Here is a 16,982-nt window from a genome sequence, read left to right as displayed (position 1 = left end):
GAATGAGTATATAACAAATATTTGCCAACAGTTTATCAATCAGATGATATGTCAGCATCGTGTTTGCAGCATTGCACTGCCTCTAAGTCTGAATTAAAGTTGGACAGTTGGGTTCTTATTAGGGCTGCACGATTTTGGGAAAAAAATCTAATTGCGATTTTTTTCTGACAAATATTGCGATTTTCGATATTTGTTTTTAAGCGACCCAATGGAAGTTTATTGTAAAATGCGGCCATATCTCCGGCTAGGAAGGTCGCATCAACATGGTCCCGTCTCTAGCACCCCCGCAGCCCGAGCTACGAGTGAAATAACTAAACTTTTACATTACATTGCATTTAGCTGACACTTTTATCCAAAGCGACTTACAATAAGTGCATTCGACCAGGAAGACACAACCTTGAAGAAAACAGAATCATATAAGTACATCAGGTTTCATAGAGCCAAACATTTCAAGTGCTACTCAACTGGCTTTAGATAAGCCAGTCCATTGTTAGTATATAAGTGCTCTGTTAGCAGTTCTTTGTTAGTAATTCTATCGCTCGAAGTGGAGTCGAAAGAGATGAGTTTTCAGTCTGTGCCGGAAGGTGTGTAAGCTTTCTGCTGTCCTGATTTCAATGGGGAGCTCATTCCACCATTGTGAAGCCAGGATAGCAAACCCACGTGTTTTTGCTGATGGGAACTTGGGTCCCCCTCGCAGCGAGGGTGCAGCGACTCGTTTGGCTGATGCAGAGCGGAGTGCACGTGCTGGGGTGTACAGTTTAACCATGTCCTGGATGTACGAAGGGCCAGATCCATTCACAGCATGGTACGCAAGTACCATTGTCTTGAAGTGGATTCTAGCAGTTACCGGAAGCCAGTGAAGGGAGCGGAGGAGCGGAGTGGTGTGGGAAAATGTTGGAAGGTTGAAGACCAAACTTCCGTTGGGTTGCTTTAAAGTCAAGCTTCAGTTTAAGATTCACCCTGTAATAGATGTAAAACATGTGATGGAGCATTACTAACCTGACTCAGAAACGATCTAGGAAAGCTCCATAGGAAGCCATTTGGAAAAGTATTTCAAAAAGACTTGGCAGGTGATTGGATCAATCTGTCTATCACCTTCTATCATGGGCCACTTCTGATTGGTTAACAATGGCTGGTACATGTGGAGCACAGCACTTCTGATTGGTGTGGATGACTGACACACAAGAAGAACAAACAAAAGTTGAAAAAAGTAAAACAAAATCGCATGCTTTGCGATTAGATAATCGCATAATTTCAAATCGCGATTTCGATTTAAAAACGATTAATCGTTCAGCCCTAGTTCTTATCTTGTGTATTTGAGCAAAAATCATTCCAAATACTTATAAGTACAACATAAAACCATTGAAACAGATATTGTACCATTTTATGAACCTAAAAATCATTTTTCATTTTCACAAAGACATTGTTAATATGCTTATCTTGTCCCGTAAACTTCCATGAGCTTGCAGTAAAGGATAAAACCTAAAGGTGCTTGCACGTCAGAGAGGGTGATAAATACACAGAGCAATAATGGCAAGAGCTCCCAAACAAAAGAAACCAGCCAAAAGGAAATTGCTTATTTACCTGAAATGGATGACTCCTTTGGTCTGGAGCCTGGCCATAAATAACAAAATGAAGTGATGTTACAGGAGCAGGTACAGGAGTTCAGTGGCCCAGGAGCCAGCTGCTTGGGTCTATAGCTGCAGTCTGCAGGGGGAGGCAGTTCTGTTGTCTCTTCCCAGCTCTGATTTATTATCCAGACACACTTAGTTACAGACTCAGCTTAGGGGAGGCTAGTGGCCGTAATCATGGCTGTTCCCTAACCACCCTGTGATGCTGCGGCCCAGCAGATGTGTGATGAATAGGGATGCTCGTGTGCAGATGCAAAGATCCTGGCAGTGTTAAATCTCTGTCTGCGCTCTGTGTCTGACGGAGCAGATTCATTAGGCTCCCTAAGGAGGGCAAGAGTGTTGTTTTGATGCTTCAAATCAAAACAGGAAACAGTAGAGCTGCGTACTGAAACCTAAAATAGATCAAGGTGCCCTTGAGTTGAAAACAAGGAGCAGTGATTGCATTCAAAAGACAGTGCTATCTATAGTTTAAAATCAATATGGATATGGATATTACAGTGGACCAAACATGAGCCATGTTTTGGTTCATCAAGGCTTGGTGTTTAGTTATTTCATTGTTCATTTGCATCACATTTTCCATGTGTTTTGCAGTTCACCGCACTACAGTCAAAATATTTGTGTTGAATGTTTTGCAGTATTGTTTTGATATAACAGCAGTTAATCACAACACCATCGCAAATAAATGATAGGACCATGTATTCATTCTCCTGTGATTGCCTGTTGTAATACAGGTGCAGAGGCTCGACTCACATACAGTAGTGTTAATGATGGGAAAGAATTAAAGGGTAACATTTTGTGTTTTGTCCTGTTTTGAAGCATCTACATGTGTTACAGTTCTACACCCATTTATTCAGATGTTCCTTTCATTTTTTACATGTCTGTATACAGTATGTGATCAAATCAGTGCATTTTGCAAAAATAATTGAACATACATTTGAATTTAATCTACTGTTAATTCATATTTGGACAATGTGCTAATTATTTTTTGTCACCAATTAAACCAACATTCAGCGATGAGAGCGAATATGAGATCTTGATAATTGCTGTTTGATATTTCAACGTTTAAATTATTTTGGTGATGAAAAAAACAAAATGAAAATATCCACTTTAGCCAGAATTATAATGGTTATTTGTTACAGTTTTCTTAAATATGTTGACAATACTGTTAGTCAAGCAACTATTAAACAGAATAACTGTGTGTAAAATGGTGTTAGTTGCAACATGTGTTCAGACTACTGTATGTACAATTGTAAAGCATAAATGAGAATGAAATGCTGATTTACTCTTAGTCTACTTATTATAGTTCCATAACAGTGCAATTTACCAGCATACACAGGTCATCATAATATTCCCATTAATATCTTCCAGTGGCACAGGTGTAACAAGGACACAAACAAGGTAACTAGTAAAACATTCAAGCTTTAGATTCACCCAATCACCCCGACCCTCCTGTTGGCTCTGCAGCACAGCTTCCTGTCTCTTTTTAAGGCCAGCAGCTTCCTCTGGAACTGCTCACTTGCCACAATGTACAGCACCGGGTCCAGGCAGCTGCTCACACTGCATATGGCCTCAAAGAACACATAGGAGGCGTACAGGACGTTGGTATTAGACGGTGTGACCTGGTTATTGATCCTCATGAACACCAGGGTGACGATCATAACGTGGTAAGGCATGAAAGAAACAGCAAAGACTAGTATGGCGGCAGTGATGAGCCGAAGGGGCTTCCCTCCGGCACGCTGGGCTCCTCTGTGCGTTCTACCTCTCGGGAGACCCCTCAAAACACGAACTGTCTTTATGTAACAGGCCAACATGACGCTGAATGGAAGCAGGAAGCCTATGATTGTTCTGATAATGGTGATTGTCTTGACATAGATAAAAGGGCCCTGGATGTGGTCCATGCACACACTGATGTTTTCCTCTCTCTGAATAGCAAAAGTTACAAATAAGTCGGGAATGGAAGAAAGTACCAATGTGACCCAGGTGCAAATTGAGCACAGTTTGGCTTTACCCACATCCCACCAACGGAGAGAGCTGATTGGATGCACCGTCCCGACGTAGCGATCGAAGCTGATGAGCGTGAGAAAGAGGATGCTCCCGTATATGTTGATGTTGAAGGAGATCTTTTTGAACTGGCAGAATATTTGTATGCCTTTGAGGTGGGGCCTCTGGAATATAAAGTAGAGGGTGAAGGGGAGGGTGAGGATCCAGGTGGAGTCGCACAGGGCCAGGTTCAACAGGAAAATATTGCTGGTGCTTGATGTTTTCCTGAAGCAGGAGTAGTTGATTATAGCTGCGATGTTTCCCAGGATCCCGACAGGAAGAGCAAAGGTAAAGAGAACCAGGAGGATGTAGCAGTACCACCGACCATTCTCAAACTGGCTGCAGAATACTGTCGACCGGTTCAGGAACTCCAGAAGCACCTCTGGGATTTAAGCACAGGGAGTAGAGGCAGTTATGCAACTTAATTCTTAATATATTGATGTGTGTTGAAAATGGAGAGATATATTGTGAAACAGCAGCCCAGTTTCATCAGGAAGTACTTCAACATTTGAATCCGCACCTTATATTTTCAGTACAATGCCAATGTTTTGTACTAACCAACAAAGCACTATAGTAAGCAATATAAAGGATGGGGTGGTGGACGGGCGTGCAGCACTTTTGAATTCTATGCAGGAGTGGAGATCCTGTGAGAGATCTCCATTAATGTTTATTTTCTTTCTTATTATTAAACCATATAAGCATTATTGCCTTACTTACATCGGGTCTTCTGGTTGTGTAACCGTACCTTAAAGGTGGGGTAGGTACGTTTGAGAAACCGGCTCGAGATACACTTGTTATATTACATGGAATGCTCTTAACATCCCGATAGCAATGAATATCTGAAGTGCTTTGACAAAAAATCCATTAAAAACAATGTCATCTGTGGAAGCTGTAGAACTGTAAAAAGCACGACCAATCATTTGAGCCGGGCCGGCTAAAATAACTGGATGGCCTACCTGCCTGTCAGCCTTCCATCTGTGCACAAACTTATCTCGTGCCCTCATTGGTCATGTGCACGTTTGTGTGTGTTGGAGGAGGGGCTCTGTGAGGAAGTCTGAAGGAAGGGGCAGATGTTTTCTGGTTGTGTATTTTCAAATTCTAGCGCACTCGAGCTGGTTTCTCCAAAATGACCTACCCCACCTTTAACTGTATAGTTTATTTCCTATAACCACTCACTTTCACTAACCTCAACCACTGCGCAGATAGTAGGAAATAAAAACATTGGACTTTAAACAAAAGTTTGTGTTTGTATATATTCCAGATATACTATGTTGCATACAATTGGTTGAAAAATAAAAATCAAGTGACTGTTTGAATATAAGGTCCCTAGTTTAGGTGAACAAACACTGGTAAGTACACGTTCTGTAATGCAGTTTGATCTTTAGTAACACCCTCAATGATTAGTTGTTTCTCCATGTCTTTCAGACTTCATGTTTTTTAAAACAAGCTTTCTGTTCAAATGTTTCTAGAGTACTTGTCTTTGTCAAAGTTATTTCAGAGCAATGGAATACATTATACAATGCCGCCTAATAAATTGAATAATACTCGCTTTAACAAGTAAATGAAGATTTACTTAAAAAGTGTTGTTGAGTGCGCTTTAACACCCACGAAATCCAGTCAAACACATCTGCTAAAGTGTTCCTGTTAACGTATACAGCATTTAACACCTGCCAGCTATGTACATTTACAGCAAATACACTCATTTGACTCATGAACACATTATTGTGAACTTTTGTGCTCTTAATGCATAATACTGGAGTTAGCAACAGTCTAAATACATGCATGAAGAAATGATTGTGACCCTGTTCTCTCTCCACATAAATGAAACTATACATAATTCTGTAAAAGCAAGGTTGGTAATCACATGTTTTATACCATGTACTTTCTGAACATTAAGCTCTATGATGCCATAGATATTATTTTCAATATTAGAATAACTTGTAGAATAATGTAGGTCGTAGTCTGTTTTATAGGCTGTGCCTGTAAGCCCGGCTTTAAATGTGATATGTTTGTTTGTTTTTGAGTTTACAGTCTCTATAGTCTCTGAGCGTCACCAGTGTGTCCAGGAAGTGGCTGTTGTCTGCTGAACAATGAAACCTGCCCACTGTTGATCTATTGCCTCCAATATGTCTGCCTCTGTTTGCACTTAATCCCAAATAATGCATTCATTTTGTTCAGCCAAGCAGATCTTAACAATTAAGCACATTTCAACCTATCATGTTAGATCCCACATCAAGACAAAACAATTTTGATTACCTATTTTTTGAAGATGAAGTTAAGTATTTAGGCACTTTTATTATTCAGATTCACAGCAAGTGAACATTTTCTAAAGTCATTCTGCTTTGTAATGTAGATAGTATTGGTGTTATTTGGCAATTAGAATAAGAAGTGTTTGGTCTCAAAACATGTTGAAATCATAGTGTTCAGTTTGTACTTACCTCCTTCAGCTGTGTGAGACTTGTTGCTGTTGTAGATCTGTGTCATGATGAATGGAGACGCTGATCACATCTCCGCTCGCCTTCACTCCTCCTCCACCTGCTCTGTGCTTCTCATCTGTCAGGATGTGTTGGGGCACTGCCTTACCTGTGAGACTGGTGCATGTGGGTGTGTGTGTAATACAGGAAACAGAGGATTAAACAAAACCACACTGTTAATACATCCTAGACGTTCAATTATTGTCTATCTGTGTGCACCAGTGCAGGTGTTTGACTGATTTCAGGGATTCTGTTTGTCCTGTGAGTGGATTACTCCTAAATCTGGTAATCATATAGCCTTTCCCAGTAATAGTGCATGTGATCTCATTATCCAACAGGAAACCATGATGTATTCAGTTTGTCTGGACTGAATAGGAATCTAAAAGAAGTTACAGGCCTTGCTATAAATCATTAAAGGTTATAAATAGTTGTACATAATGAACTTAAATCTGAGTGTATAAAAGCCACTGAAAGCCCATTTCATATTTGTTCACAAAATATGACATATCTGCTGATTTTGTGGAATCTGTGGAATCCTGTTCAGTAGTTGTAAAGGTAGTATCCTGGCAGGTTCTTATCCTTACTTATTGAGGGCAGAATATAATGTCTGGTGACTCTTCTGCAACACTACAATGTATCCTCCTGACCAAACGATGCATTTACACATCGTCGGTTCATTGGTTCATTCATTGTTGTTTTAAGGTATTGTGGTTTATACTAAACTAACATTATTGTGTGCGGTGTAGTCATTCGTTTTAAGAGAAATGGGCTGACTCTATAGCCTCCTTCATGCTAATCCATAGCATATGGAGGCAATAGATTAGGCTACATCATTGAAAATGATTCCAGAAACAAGGATTACCTTAGCACTAGCAATATATAGAGCTGCCCTCAAATGGTATAAAGCTTTTTTCCAAAGACTATGATTCTATGTACAACCAACAAAAAAACAGGACACCTTATATTAACTGTAGGTACACTGTGCTTATCTGTATGAATCATATCTGTCTGTGTTCCTACTGCTCAGCTCTCTGGTGTGTGTCCGTTTATCACCACTAGATGGAGACACAGCTTCATGTTTGATTTTCATTTGGAAACAACTAGAAGACAGGTGGATATGATCTCATCCCAAACACTATAAATAGCATTAGAGGAGTGATACAAAATAGTGTAAATTTAGCATCAAAATTGAATTTAGATTTGAGCTTGGTCCATACCAGTGGATGTGTTTGTAGGGTGAGATAATGAACGATAGAAAGAGATAACAAGATGTGTGCTTTTCAGTTTTTTGTGATTTTTACATTCCTGTGCATGTGTGTGGCTGTGTTGTCCATGTGTGTTGCTGTTGCTGTTTTTGTTGTTGTTGTCCCCTGCCAGGCTCAGCCTCGCAGTAGGCAGTGCTCGTGAATCACACCTTACCCTGGTCCTCTACTGTCGGGGTGCATTGATTCAAACAGTGTGGCTGACTAGTCTTGAATCACCCCCTAGTTAAATTCTGCCCATACAGGCTGTGAGAGAAGGGCTATGCTCGTTGGCCGGCTACTTTAAAAGTCAGATGTGCCGATACACACTGTGCTCCGACATCCAAGCCAGGGCTCATTGGCACAGGAGGCAATTAAGTTCACCCATGCAAGTCAATTCAATTATGCATCGGTGACGAGCCCTGAAATACAAGACGTATGCTGTGGCCTCACACTTGGTCACTTTACTTTTGCTAAAAAAATAAAATATGTGATCTTGACCATTTTTTATAAAGACAATACTAAAGTGTATATTATCTTCCTTAAAGCCCAATATAAGTGACCGCCAACGTTTAAACTAATATTGCAGATTGTATTGTACCAAGTCATTTAATGCATGATATATTTGAACATGAGGTTCATTTTTTAAAACTGCACTTTAACTCCAATAATGATCTCCATCTCCATAGGAATCTCAACATCTTTGTTTGTATGTGCACAGTGGATAAACAAAAGCTAAAAGTGAGCAAGCTGAGATTGAACAGCATGTAAAACTATTGAAGAGTGAACCAGCCAGGCTGTAATGGGAATATAAATGGAGCATTCTGCTTTGCTGCTTTGCTGTGTGTGTGTGTGTGTGTGTGTGTGTGTGTGTGTGTGTGTGTGTGTGTGTGTGTGTGTGTGTGTGTGTGTGTGTGTGTGTGTGTGTGTGTGTGTGTGTGTGTGTGTGTGTGTGTGTGTGTGTGTGTGTGTGTGTGTGTGTGTGTGTGTGTGTGTGTGTGTGTGTGTGTGTGTGTGTGTGTGTGTGTGTGTGTGTGTGTGTGTGTGTGTGTGTGTGTGTGTGTGTGTGTGTGTGTGTGTGTGTGTGTGTGTGTGTGTGTGTGTGTGTGTGTGTGTGTGTGTACGCAATTAGTTCTCAGAGGAGCTGTAACTCAAAGGGATGCTGACTGAGCTGGAAGAGAGAAAAACAAAGAGTTGTTCCTGGGAAGATGGCCGCTTCTGGCATCGGAACACAGCTAGCAGAAGCATAGGGAGAGCCTCAAAGTGTGTGTGTGTGTGTGTGTTATATGTGAGGTAGGGGAAATAGAGGTGTGTATAGCCGAGTTGACTCATGGAGGATTTCAGTCAATCGAGTAACCTTGAAGCCGTTGTCGGTTGCAGTTCACTGCATGAGGAGTGTTCATGTAACCTCTTGCACAATTAAATAAAAGCTTTGGCTTATACATTTGGCTCACACAATCTCTACAGTATTTTTACACTGATTAAAACATATTTAATTGATGACACTTGAACTATTGATATGATACCACTGAAAGAAGGTTTGCTGAATGTTGTGACAGGATTGGCCACACAGAAGATTTGTCACTCTGCTGAAGTTCTTGGAAACATAAAAACACTCAGTGCAGTCGTGGTTGTGCGTCTGTGTTAAAGAGTGAGGCTTCCTCACACTTTCTTCAGTACAGACACCTTATTCTAGAAAGCAGACAAAACATACACCATCCAGGCTTATATTCAGTTCATATTCAGTCCATTAAAAGGAACACTCATTCTCTGTAAGTTGAATGCGTTCAACTTGCGAATTCGACTTTGTCAAGTCTGAGAAAATAACCAGGATGATGTCATAGTTATGTCATCAAGGTTGTCTTGGTTTGGGTTTGGACGTGTGCAGACTACCTTTTTTAAACAGAAAAACAGATCAGTATTGGAAATGTGGGATTGAGTGCTTTTGAACCTTGACCATGTTTCGTTTGTGACACAGTTTTTAAAGATGGCGGTAAAAAAAACATCCAAAATGTACAAACACCCCAAAAGCAGATTGCTTCTGTTACACAAGCAGTGTGGGAGGTAGATCAAGGACTATTACATTATCGCACATAATTGCATCAGATCACATGTTATTTTCGTAAACTGTACTTATGTTATGGTTTTTCATAATGCTACTCTGACCAGAACAACATGTAAGCCCTTGAATTAAAGGTCTAAATGTTTTTATGTTTCTTTATTCCAGGCAGCCAAAATAATAAAATAATCTGTCATTAGATTCATTGCTTCCCACAAAGGAGCTAAAAGCACCAACTGTAGTCTTTTCGGGGTACAACAATGAGCTAAAAGTAATAATATAAAGCTTTTTGTCTTAATGAGTTCTGCTGCCACCACCAGAGGCCTAGCTCTTGTGCAGAGGGCTGCATATATGAATCAATGTCATGCTCTGCCAGAGAGATATTTCTCCATAATTTGATTTCTAGCCAGGATTGTAGTAAAAGACACCACGGGTCATAAAAGGTTTGAATAATCTCTCTAATCATGCAGAACTCGCCTCATGAAACACAATCGAGCACCTCTTAACTGACAGCGTGTCCAACAGATGAAATAATGTGTATATGGAGTATATTTTGTCGGCATTGCCGATAAAATGGTGACGGGTGAAATTTGTCGGGATAAGACAATAACTTCGAAGGCCATATAAGTGGCACCTTAAAGAGGTCCTTTATCTTCATTTCAATGCCTAAAGGGCACGTGTCTGACAGAGTAGGACATTATTGATCGATGTGACTCATTTATTTACTTTCATCTCCATTTCGTAGCCATACATGTTAGCCAATGACATGCTGTTTGAACCTCCCCTGACAGCAGTGTCCTTGTCATGTTCCCTTTAGGTCGATACCTGCGCCTGAAAGTGTTCCGCGAGGATCATGGCTCCTGGATGACCATGTTCTTCAGCGCCATCCTCTTCCTCTTCATCTTCTCACACATCTACAACATTTTCCTGCTGATGGCTGGAAGCATGGAGTAAGCCATTTCAATCTCTTTCTCTATGCCTTTTTCCCCATCCTCTGCTTCCCATTTGTTAGAGCCTCACTGTACGCTCCCCTTTGGCTGGCGTGATTGATCGAAACGTCTCGCTTGAACTGAGACTCGATAGCAGTCTGATTAATCAGCCCACACTTTAAATCACAGGTAGGAGCAGGCAATAGGAGGATGGTTAATCCTGAAAGATCACCTCCAGCACCCACTCTTATTCTCCCATGATCTCGACTTATTTTGTGACACCTCTCTGGCTAAAATCCAAGACATTTTTTGCCATGTCTCGCAGTCGGTGCCTTGTTTCTTCGCTCCTGTTGCCCCAGCTTACCTGCTGGGGAAACACTGCGCACTGCAGAGCCTGACACCCACACATCAAGCCTGTGACAGGAATCAGTTTATGCATTTGCAAAGTGTCTGTCTAGAGGAAGGAAAACATGCCTTTGAAGCCAGCCAGCCACACGCGAGGTCACTACGAGGTGATTTAACATTTTGGGCTGTAAAAAAACAGTGGCAGGTGTCTATTCAGGTGCAAGCTGTCAAGAGAGAGTCCAGGGCTATAATGGGATCTGTCTATACAGTGATGCTTTTCCATATTAACAACAAGCACTAACTATCCATAAGGTGCAGGCAGATGAAGGCTATTAGCTTGCAGCCGAGGTGTTCTTTGGCCAGAGGGATGAGTTTGTATAATCAGCCCATCTGTCACTCCGGCCAGCGCTGTGACACCGGCATCCATCTTGTCCGTTCTCTCTGGTCGGCCGAGAAAAAAAGGCAGCGAGCAGCGAGGAGCAGGTCCGCCGAGACAACAAATGTTGCTTGCTCAGGGAAAAGTTACATTTGCAGTCGCACTGAGTGCATCTGTCACACCGAGGTTTCCTTTTTACCGCCTTTCATTCCAGCCTTGAAATATTGAGAAATATCATATCATTGCTTTTTCTTTGCTGTCAGGAGTGTCTGACTAGATGACATTCGGATAATACTTAAGGAAAAATAATGAGTTACTCAGACATTTTTGAGAGACATAATATATAATTTATGATATGATATATAATTTATATCCATCCAACATGTGCAAGTCACTCTGCTCGTATTAGATGCATCACTTGTCAAGATATAAAAAGTAGCAACCAAGAGAGCGTATTAAACCATTAAACTGGCTGACACAACACTAAAACTCATCCGTCATTATATGCATGGTTGTGTGTTGAGCAGTCACATCACTCAGTCAACGTTGTAAGTCTCTCCTCGCGAAGACAGATGGTGCTGTTGTAAAGCGAGTCAACGCACCGCTGCCAAGACACCTGGTCTTATTCTGCACTTGTCCAAAAAAAAACTCCCATCCTGCCCTGCTTTTCCCCGCTTGTTTTCTTTCTGTTCCAGCAGTGTGTCCACTGAGGACGGGCCCTGCCAAAACTATTAGTGTTCGCATCTCTGTTCAAGACCGACATGTAAGAGCAATGTTCACACTCTGCCAGGATGCCCCTCCGAAGACGTTCTCCAGGCTGCGATAGCATGAATGCAGCAGAGTGGGCAGAAATGTGGATGGGAGTCTGGGGGGAGCGGGAGAAGTGCTCCAGCCTTGATGATGCAGTGAAACTTAAGTCTTTTGATTTATGTCCAAACCCTATTTGCATCGCCCCCACACTACCAGTCCCTCACCCCGCAGTGAGGCTGTTGTAGTTTTCTCTTAGCCACTGCACAAAGGCAAAGTACAATATCCCTTTGTGACTGTAGCTGCCCCTCTGTGGGAGTGAATGGTGTTTTTCCTTTTCATTTGTAATGAAAGAACAAGCCGCTGTGAGTTATTAGGGGCTTTTAAAGGGTTGGTATTTTGGCATGGGTTAGCTTTCTTTGACATGTAGCCATGATGGTACACTGCAGGATATGCTCTCTGGTGGCAATACACACACTCCCACACACACACACCACGCACATATTGTTCACGTCTCGCACCTTGTTCAAGTTAGTTAGCGTGTATGTAGGAGAGGGAGATTGTGTGTGTGTGTGTGTGTGTGTGTGTGTGTGTGTGTGTGTGTGTGTGTGTGTGTGTGTGTGTGTGTGTGTGTGCGTGCTGCGGGGTGTTTGCTCTGTGTTGCCCATCTCTGCGCTCATTAATATGCTTTCATTTTCTTTGACCTTTCAGCCGGTCTTGAGCTTGATTTAATTAAAACTAGCAATACATCCACAAGGAAGGAAGATAACCCGCGACATCAGGACTGTAAACAATCACTGATAAGAGATTGTATATCTTTTTGGGTGACAAGTATTTATTCATGATTAGTCATGTAAAATGATTTCATCAAAGCCATTATCTCTCAGCTCAAAGACATTTCCAGACTGCGTAATCTTACACATGTCCAACTGAGCCAATATTTAAACAGCCCCTTCTAGGTCAACAGCTATCAACCTGTTACCTGGCATGTGTCATATCAGGGAGGAAAATCCCGTCCGCTGAGGCACCCTGGGAGCTGTAAGCCACACTTGTTACCAGACCCTCGCATCTGGGCCATTTGCATTTTAATGTAACTGTCAGATTAGGAAGGGGGCTGTTTGTGTGAAACCAGGGGAGTGTGACCGCCCAGGGAGTTTGACGGACTTCATGAATGTGTTGTCACGCCGCACAATCCCATTCCGCCATCTTACGGCGCCATTACCAGCCGAAATCAGCCCCTAATTAGATGGTGTTGTTTAATTAAGACGGCCCAATGCGTGGCGTGCACATTAATCACGACTAATATAGAGAAAGGGGGTGGTAAAGTAAGTGAAGGTGGAAGGAAGGAGGGAGGGAGTGTGATGGAGAGCTGGAGTAGGACAGTACAGCTGTAAAATGACTTGTGTATTGTGTTTGTTACCCAGTAAAGGAGACACAGATGGATGTCAGGATAGGCGGGATAAGAGGGGTAATCTGGGCAGAGCAAGGGGTGGTGGAAGGTTTGCATTTGGTGGATAGCTTTGATGAGGAGCAGGGAGGGATGGAAGTGGCATTTGACTACAGTGATACCCTGAGCGGGATTAGACCCCATCATATGAGGGTATTTGTCTTTTGTTTACCATGCTCCTTTGTGCCGCTTGCATGCTAGTCCCCCTCCTCTGTCTGTTTGCTTGTCTGGCACTAAGCTGGGGTAATTCCATGAACAAGTGGATTTAAAAGGCTGAATAAATAGCGTGTTGCGGTATGTAGATGCCTCCTGTTGCATGCAATCACACATGAGACTTGCAGTACAGCATCATAACAAGCTGTCCATGTTCACTTTAAATATAGATACAGACAAACTATAACACTGTAGTCAGTCCTGGGCAGTAGTGTGTTACAGTCATTTTATTTCATTAGTCATTTTAATTAGTAGTGTAATTAATATCACAAGATACAATGATTATTAAATTGAAAGACATGGATTATTGAACATATTTTCTTTTTCTTTTCTTTTTAAGCACATTCAAAGTAGTCTTTGAAGTGTTGTACATCTAGTATAATGAGTTTGTATCTGAAAACAAGAATGATCTGCAACCATTCTGTGGTCTTTGCTAAGCAATTGTGACATTTGTGGTAATTGTGTTTTGTCTGTGATGAAAATGTTAAATTAATTGGCATTTCAGATAAAACAACAAATATTTTGTTCGGTCTAAAGAATTTCTGAAAATCACTTGTTTCTTACATTTGTAGAGCAAAAGCTTAATCTGGGTAAATAACTATTATATTCATCTCTATACTCTAATTTCAAAAATAATCTTTTTCTATGTTTAAATGAACTGATTTGTTTAATATTGCATAATACTTTAAAATGCAATGCTACAGCTTTACTATTAACTAAATTGTAAAGAAACCTGTTGCTCTTCCTAAATCCCATTAAAAGTCTCGCAGTGTAAATTCATTGATCATTTTTTCGTTCCCTTCCTCACTCTGCCTCTCTCGTACTTTCACACACCCACACGGCAAATCTGCTGCTGTCTTTCACACTCCTACATGCACATTATGTTGGTATCTCAAAAATGACTCATTACGTATTTAACAAGTCTTGAGTTACAGTAGAGCTTTCCCTCAAAACTAATGTTCTGTTCTCTCAGAATACATCTGAAACAGTGTGTGATCTGTGTGAAGCGGTGAAGTCGGTCACTTCCTCTCTGATTACATTATCCTGATGTTTTCTGGGACAGAAAGGGGGGGCTTCAGCCCAGGTCCTCCACATACCTCACTGTCATATAAAGAGAAACAGCCACATTGTAAACAATAAACATAACCTTGACAGCAGTCCACTGGGAATATACGATATGTATTATATTATAGATGAATGTGAGTGTGAGCGTACATGGATGTAGGGGAGAGGTGTTATAGCAGGAAAGATAGATTGTCCATGCATGTGTTCATGTTTGTGTGTAATAACACGCAGCCACACTCATTCCTCATGTTTCAATACATATAAATAACGAATAATATATCAGTTCCTGCATTTTGATGCATCACCTCCATGTACATTGTTTTTTTAAACATGGGCATGTCACACAGTTTGAAAAAGACTAGCCTATCGACAGTATACAGGACAGTCACGATATGTGTAAACATGAAAATATTGAAGGTATCTTTGAAATGAGCACTTTTACATTATCATATTCAGGATGTGACGTTTACATGAAACATAAAATAACCTATATTCATGTCCCAGTTTACATGAATCTATTATTGTCCTGGTTTCTGATCATCTGCGTCGTGTATCTGTGTCTGCTTCTCATCCTCAGACTCACTTCTATTTCAGCTTATAAACATTACATTGGATTGGGAAAACGCCAGCAAACATGGAGGACACTGATGGTTGTTATAAAACCAGAATATGGTGTTTGGATGAGCAAACAAAACAGGATTGTTAAAAAAGAACGGAAATAAAAGTAACTGAGTCGTAAAATTCGTCGCAAAGGATGAAGTGTGACTTTTTCAAAGAGGGACACATTTCGCAGAGGAAATAGGTCGGGGTCAATGGATGGGTTGACAAAATGTCGGACTTAAACTCAAGGGACTACTGTCAGTGTCCCGTATCCTACCATCAATCAATATTGATTTCCTTGTACCACGACCACCATTGTTCCCTAACCTTAAAGTGGTTATTACTGCAACCATGACGACTACGATCTCCTAACCTTAATTAGTAGTAGTACGGTAACAACCTTAAGCTTGATGATTGCCTAAACAAAACCAACTTGTTTTTGTGCCTTAACCAAAACTTGGCTTGAATGGGCACAGATTTATTTTTTACAACAGTGATTTGTAACGGTTTTAAATATCAAAGATGTATAATGACGACCTGATAGGGGTGTTAGATCAGAAAAAAGCCTCTTTGAACAGTTTATAACCGACAGATCTGTTGTTTAATTAAAGGACTTGTAGGGGAACTGATGTTAAACAATGAGACTTGATTTTCAACCCCTTTTTGGTTCAAATGCAAAAGCTTATGTGACTGCAGGGCCTGATACAGGGCTGTCCAGCACACTGCCTGATTGCATTCACTCCTATTCATGAGCCAGGGTAATGATAAGGACAAAAGGACTCAATCTCCAGCCAGTGTAATACAGTAGATGTGCTTCTTCTGTGCTGAGTGATGCATTAAGATTGAAGTTTTAAAGTCGCCTTGAGAGATGCAATGGTGGAGGTGAAGAGAGTTTGTATTGACAGCTTTATGCTCCCTGGTAACTACTGCTGCTCAACGTTGTATACTGTAAATAGGACGTTGTGCTCGAAGAGGAGACAGGCAATGCATTTCAATGTGGAGAGAGCCAAGGTCGCAATTTAATGTTCTGAATGAATCCAGCATTTACAGGGCAGAGGAGGTCACTCAGTTGCCACAGTCACTAAATCACTGGGTGTCTGACAGAGAATACAAGTTGATAAACCCCAGCTCAGAGGCCTATGCTTCCAAGTGGACAGTGAAAAGATATAATGGAAATTAGAGTATTGATGACTCAGAGTAGTGAAAGTTCAGCAGTCTGTTGTATAACCTCAACTATCAGGGCTTTTTAAGTCAATCTTTGAGTTGAGACTTCCTTAAAAAAAAAAATCAAACCATACGCTTTTTTCTTTAAATCGATGGATCTATGGAGCAGTAGTACAAAGTGCTTGGTTTAGCACAGGGGTGGGGAACCTTTTTCCTCTCAAGGGCCATTTCAATTGTTTCAACATCCTCCGAGGGCCATACAAATTATTGACCTCTGCTTAAAAATCACAGCCCATTAATTTGGCCTTTCTTTCATGCTGTGCAAAGAAAAAGCAACTCTTAGTCCAGATATCTTGCCATGACTCGCGTATGCATGCACGTGCACGGTTGTGGCATGACCACCAAACAGAAAGATATGGACACAAGATGTGTGCAAATGCATTTAGTTTCCTATCCATGTGAACATGATTTAAGTGGGGGGGGGGACCTAACCTCCTCTAGGGGGGTCCGGGGGCATGCACCGGGAAGTTGAAAGCATCAATCTGGTGCACTTTGAGAGCAAAATGAAGAGATCTATGGAAACATCTCAACACCCATATGAAACAGAACTGTAAGCAGATTTACTTTTTCTTTATGAATATTTTCCAAATC

At 41.1% G+C, this 16,982-nt stretch overlaps 2 protein-coding genes across 3 annotated transcripts in view; one reads left to right on the top strand and one right to left on the bottom strand.

Moving 5' to 3' along the window:
• tmem117 (transmembrane protein 117) overlaps positions 1–16,982 on the top strand; it is a 45,718-nt gene that overhangs the window by 10,304 nt on the left and 18,432 nt on the right. For both annotated transcript variants that reach the window (XM_034218744.1, XM_034218745.1), the window contains exon 3: positions 10,263–10,395. In XM_034218744.1, coding sequence (XP_034074635.1) covers positions 10,263–10,395 — 133 coding nt within the window. The remainder of the gene's footprint in view (positions 1–10,262; positions 10,396–16,982) is intronic.
• Positions 2,460–6,400, bottom strand: LOC117547859 (P2Y purinoceptor 1-like). The gene is made up of 2 exons (XM_034218746.1): positions 6,110–6,400; positions 2,460–4,053 (listed from the first exon to the last, which is right to left on the bottom strand). Exons 1-2 carry the CDS (start codon positions 6,153–6,155, stop codon positions 3,059–3,061), a joined length of 1,041 nt encoding a protein of 346 aa, XP_034074637.1. The 5' UTR covers positions 6,156–6,400; the 3' UTR covers positions 2,460–3,058.

The sequence above is a fragment of the Gymnodraco acuticeps genome, unplaced genomic scaffold (assembly GCF_902827175.1).
Source record: "Gymnodraco acuticeps unplaced genomic scaffold, fGymAcu1.1, whole genome shotgun sequence".
NCBI lineage: Eukaryota > Metazoa > Chordata > Actinopteri > Perciformes > Bathydraconidae > Gymnodraco > Gymnodraco acuticeps.
This window is presented reverse-complemented; position numbering and strand designations above follow the sequence as displayed.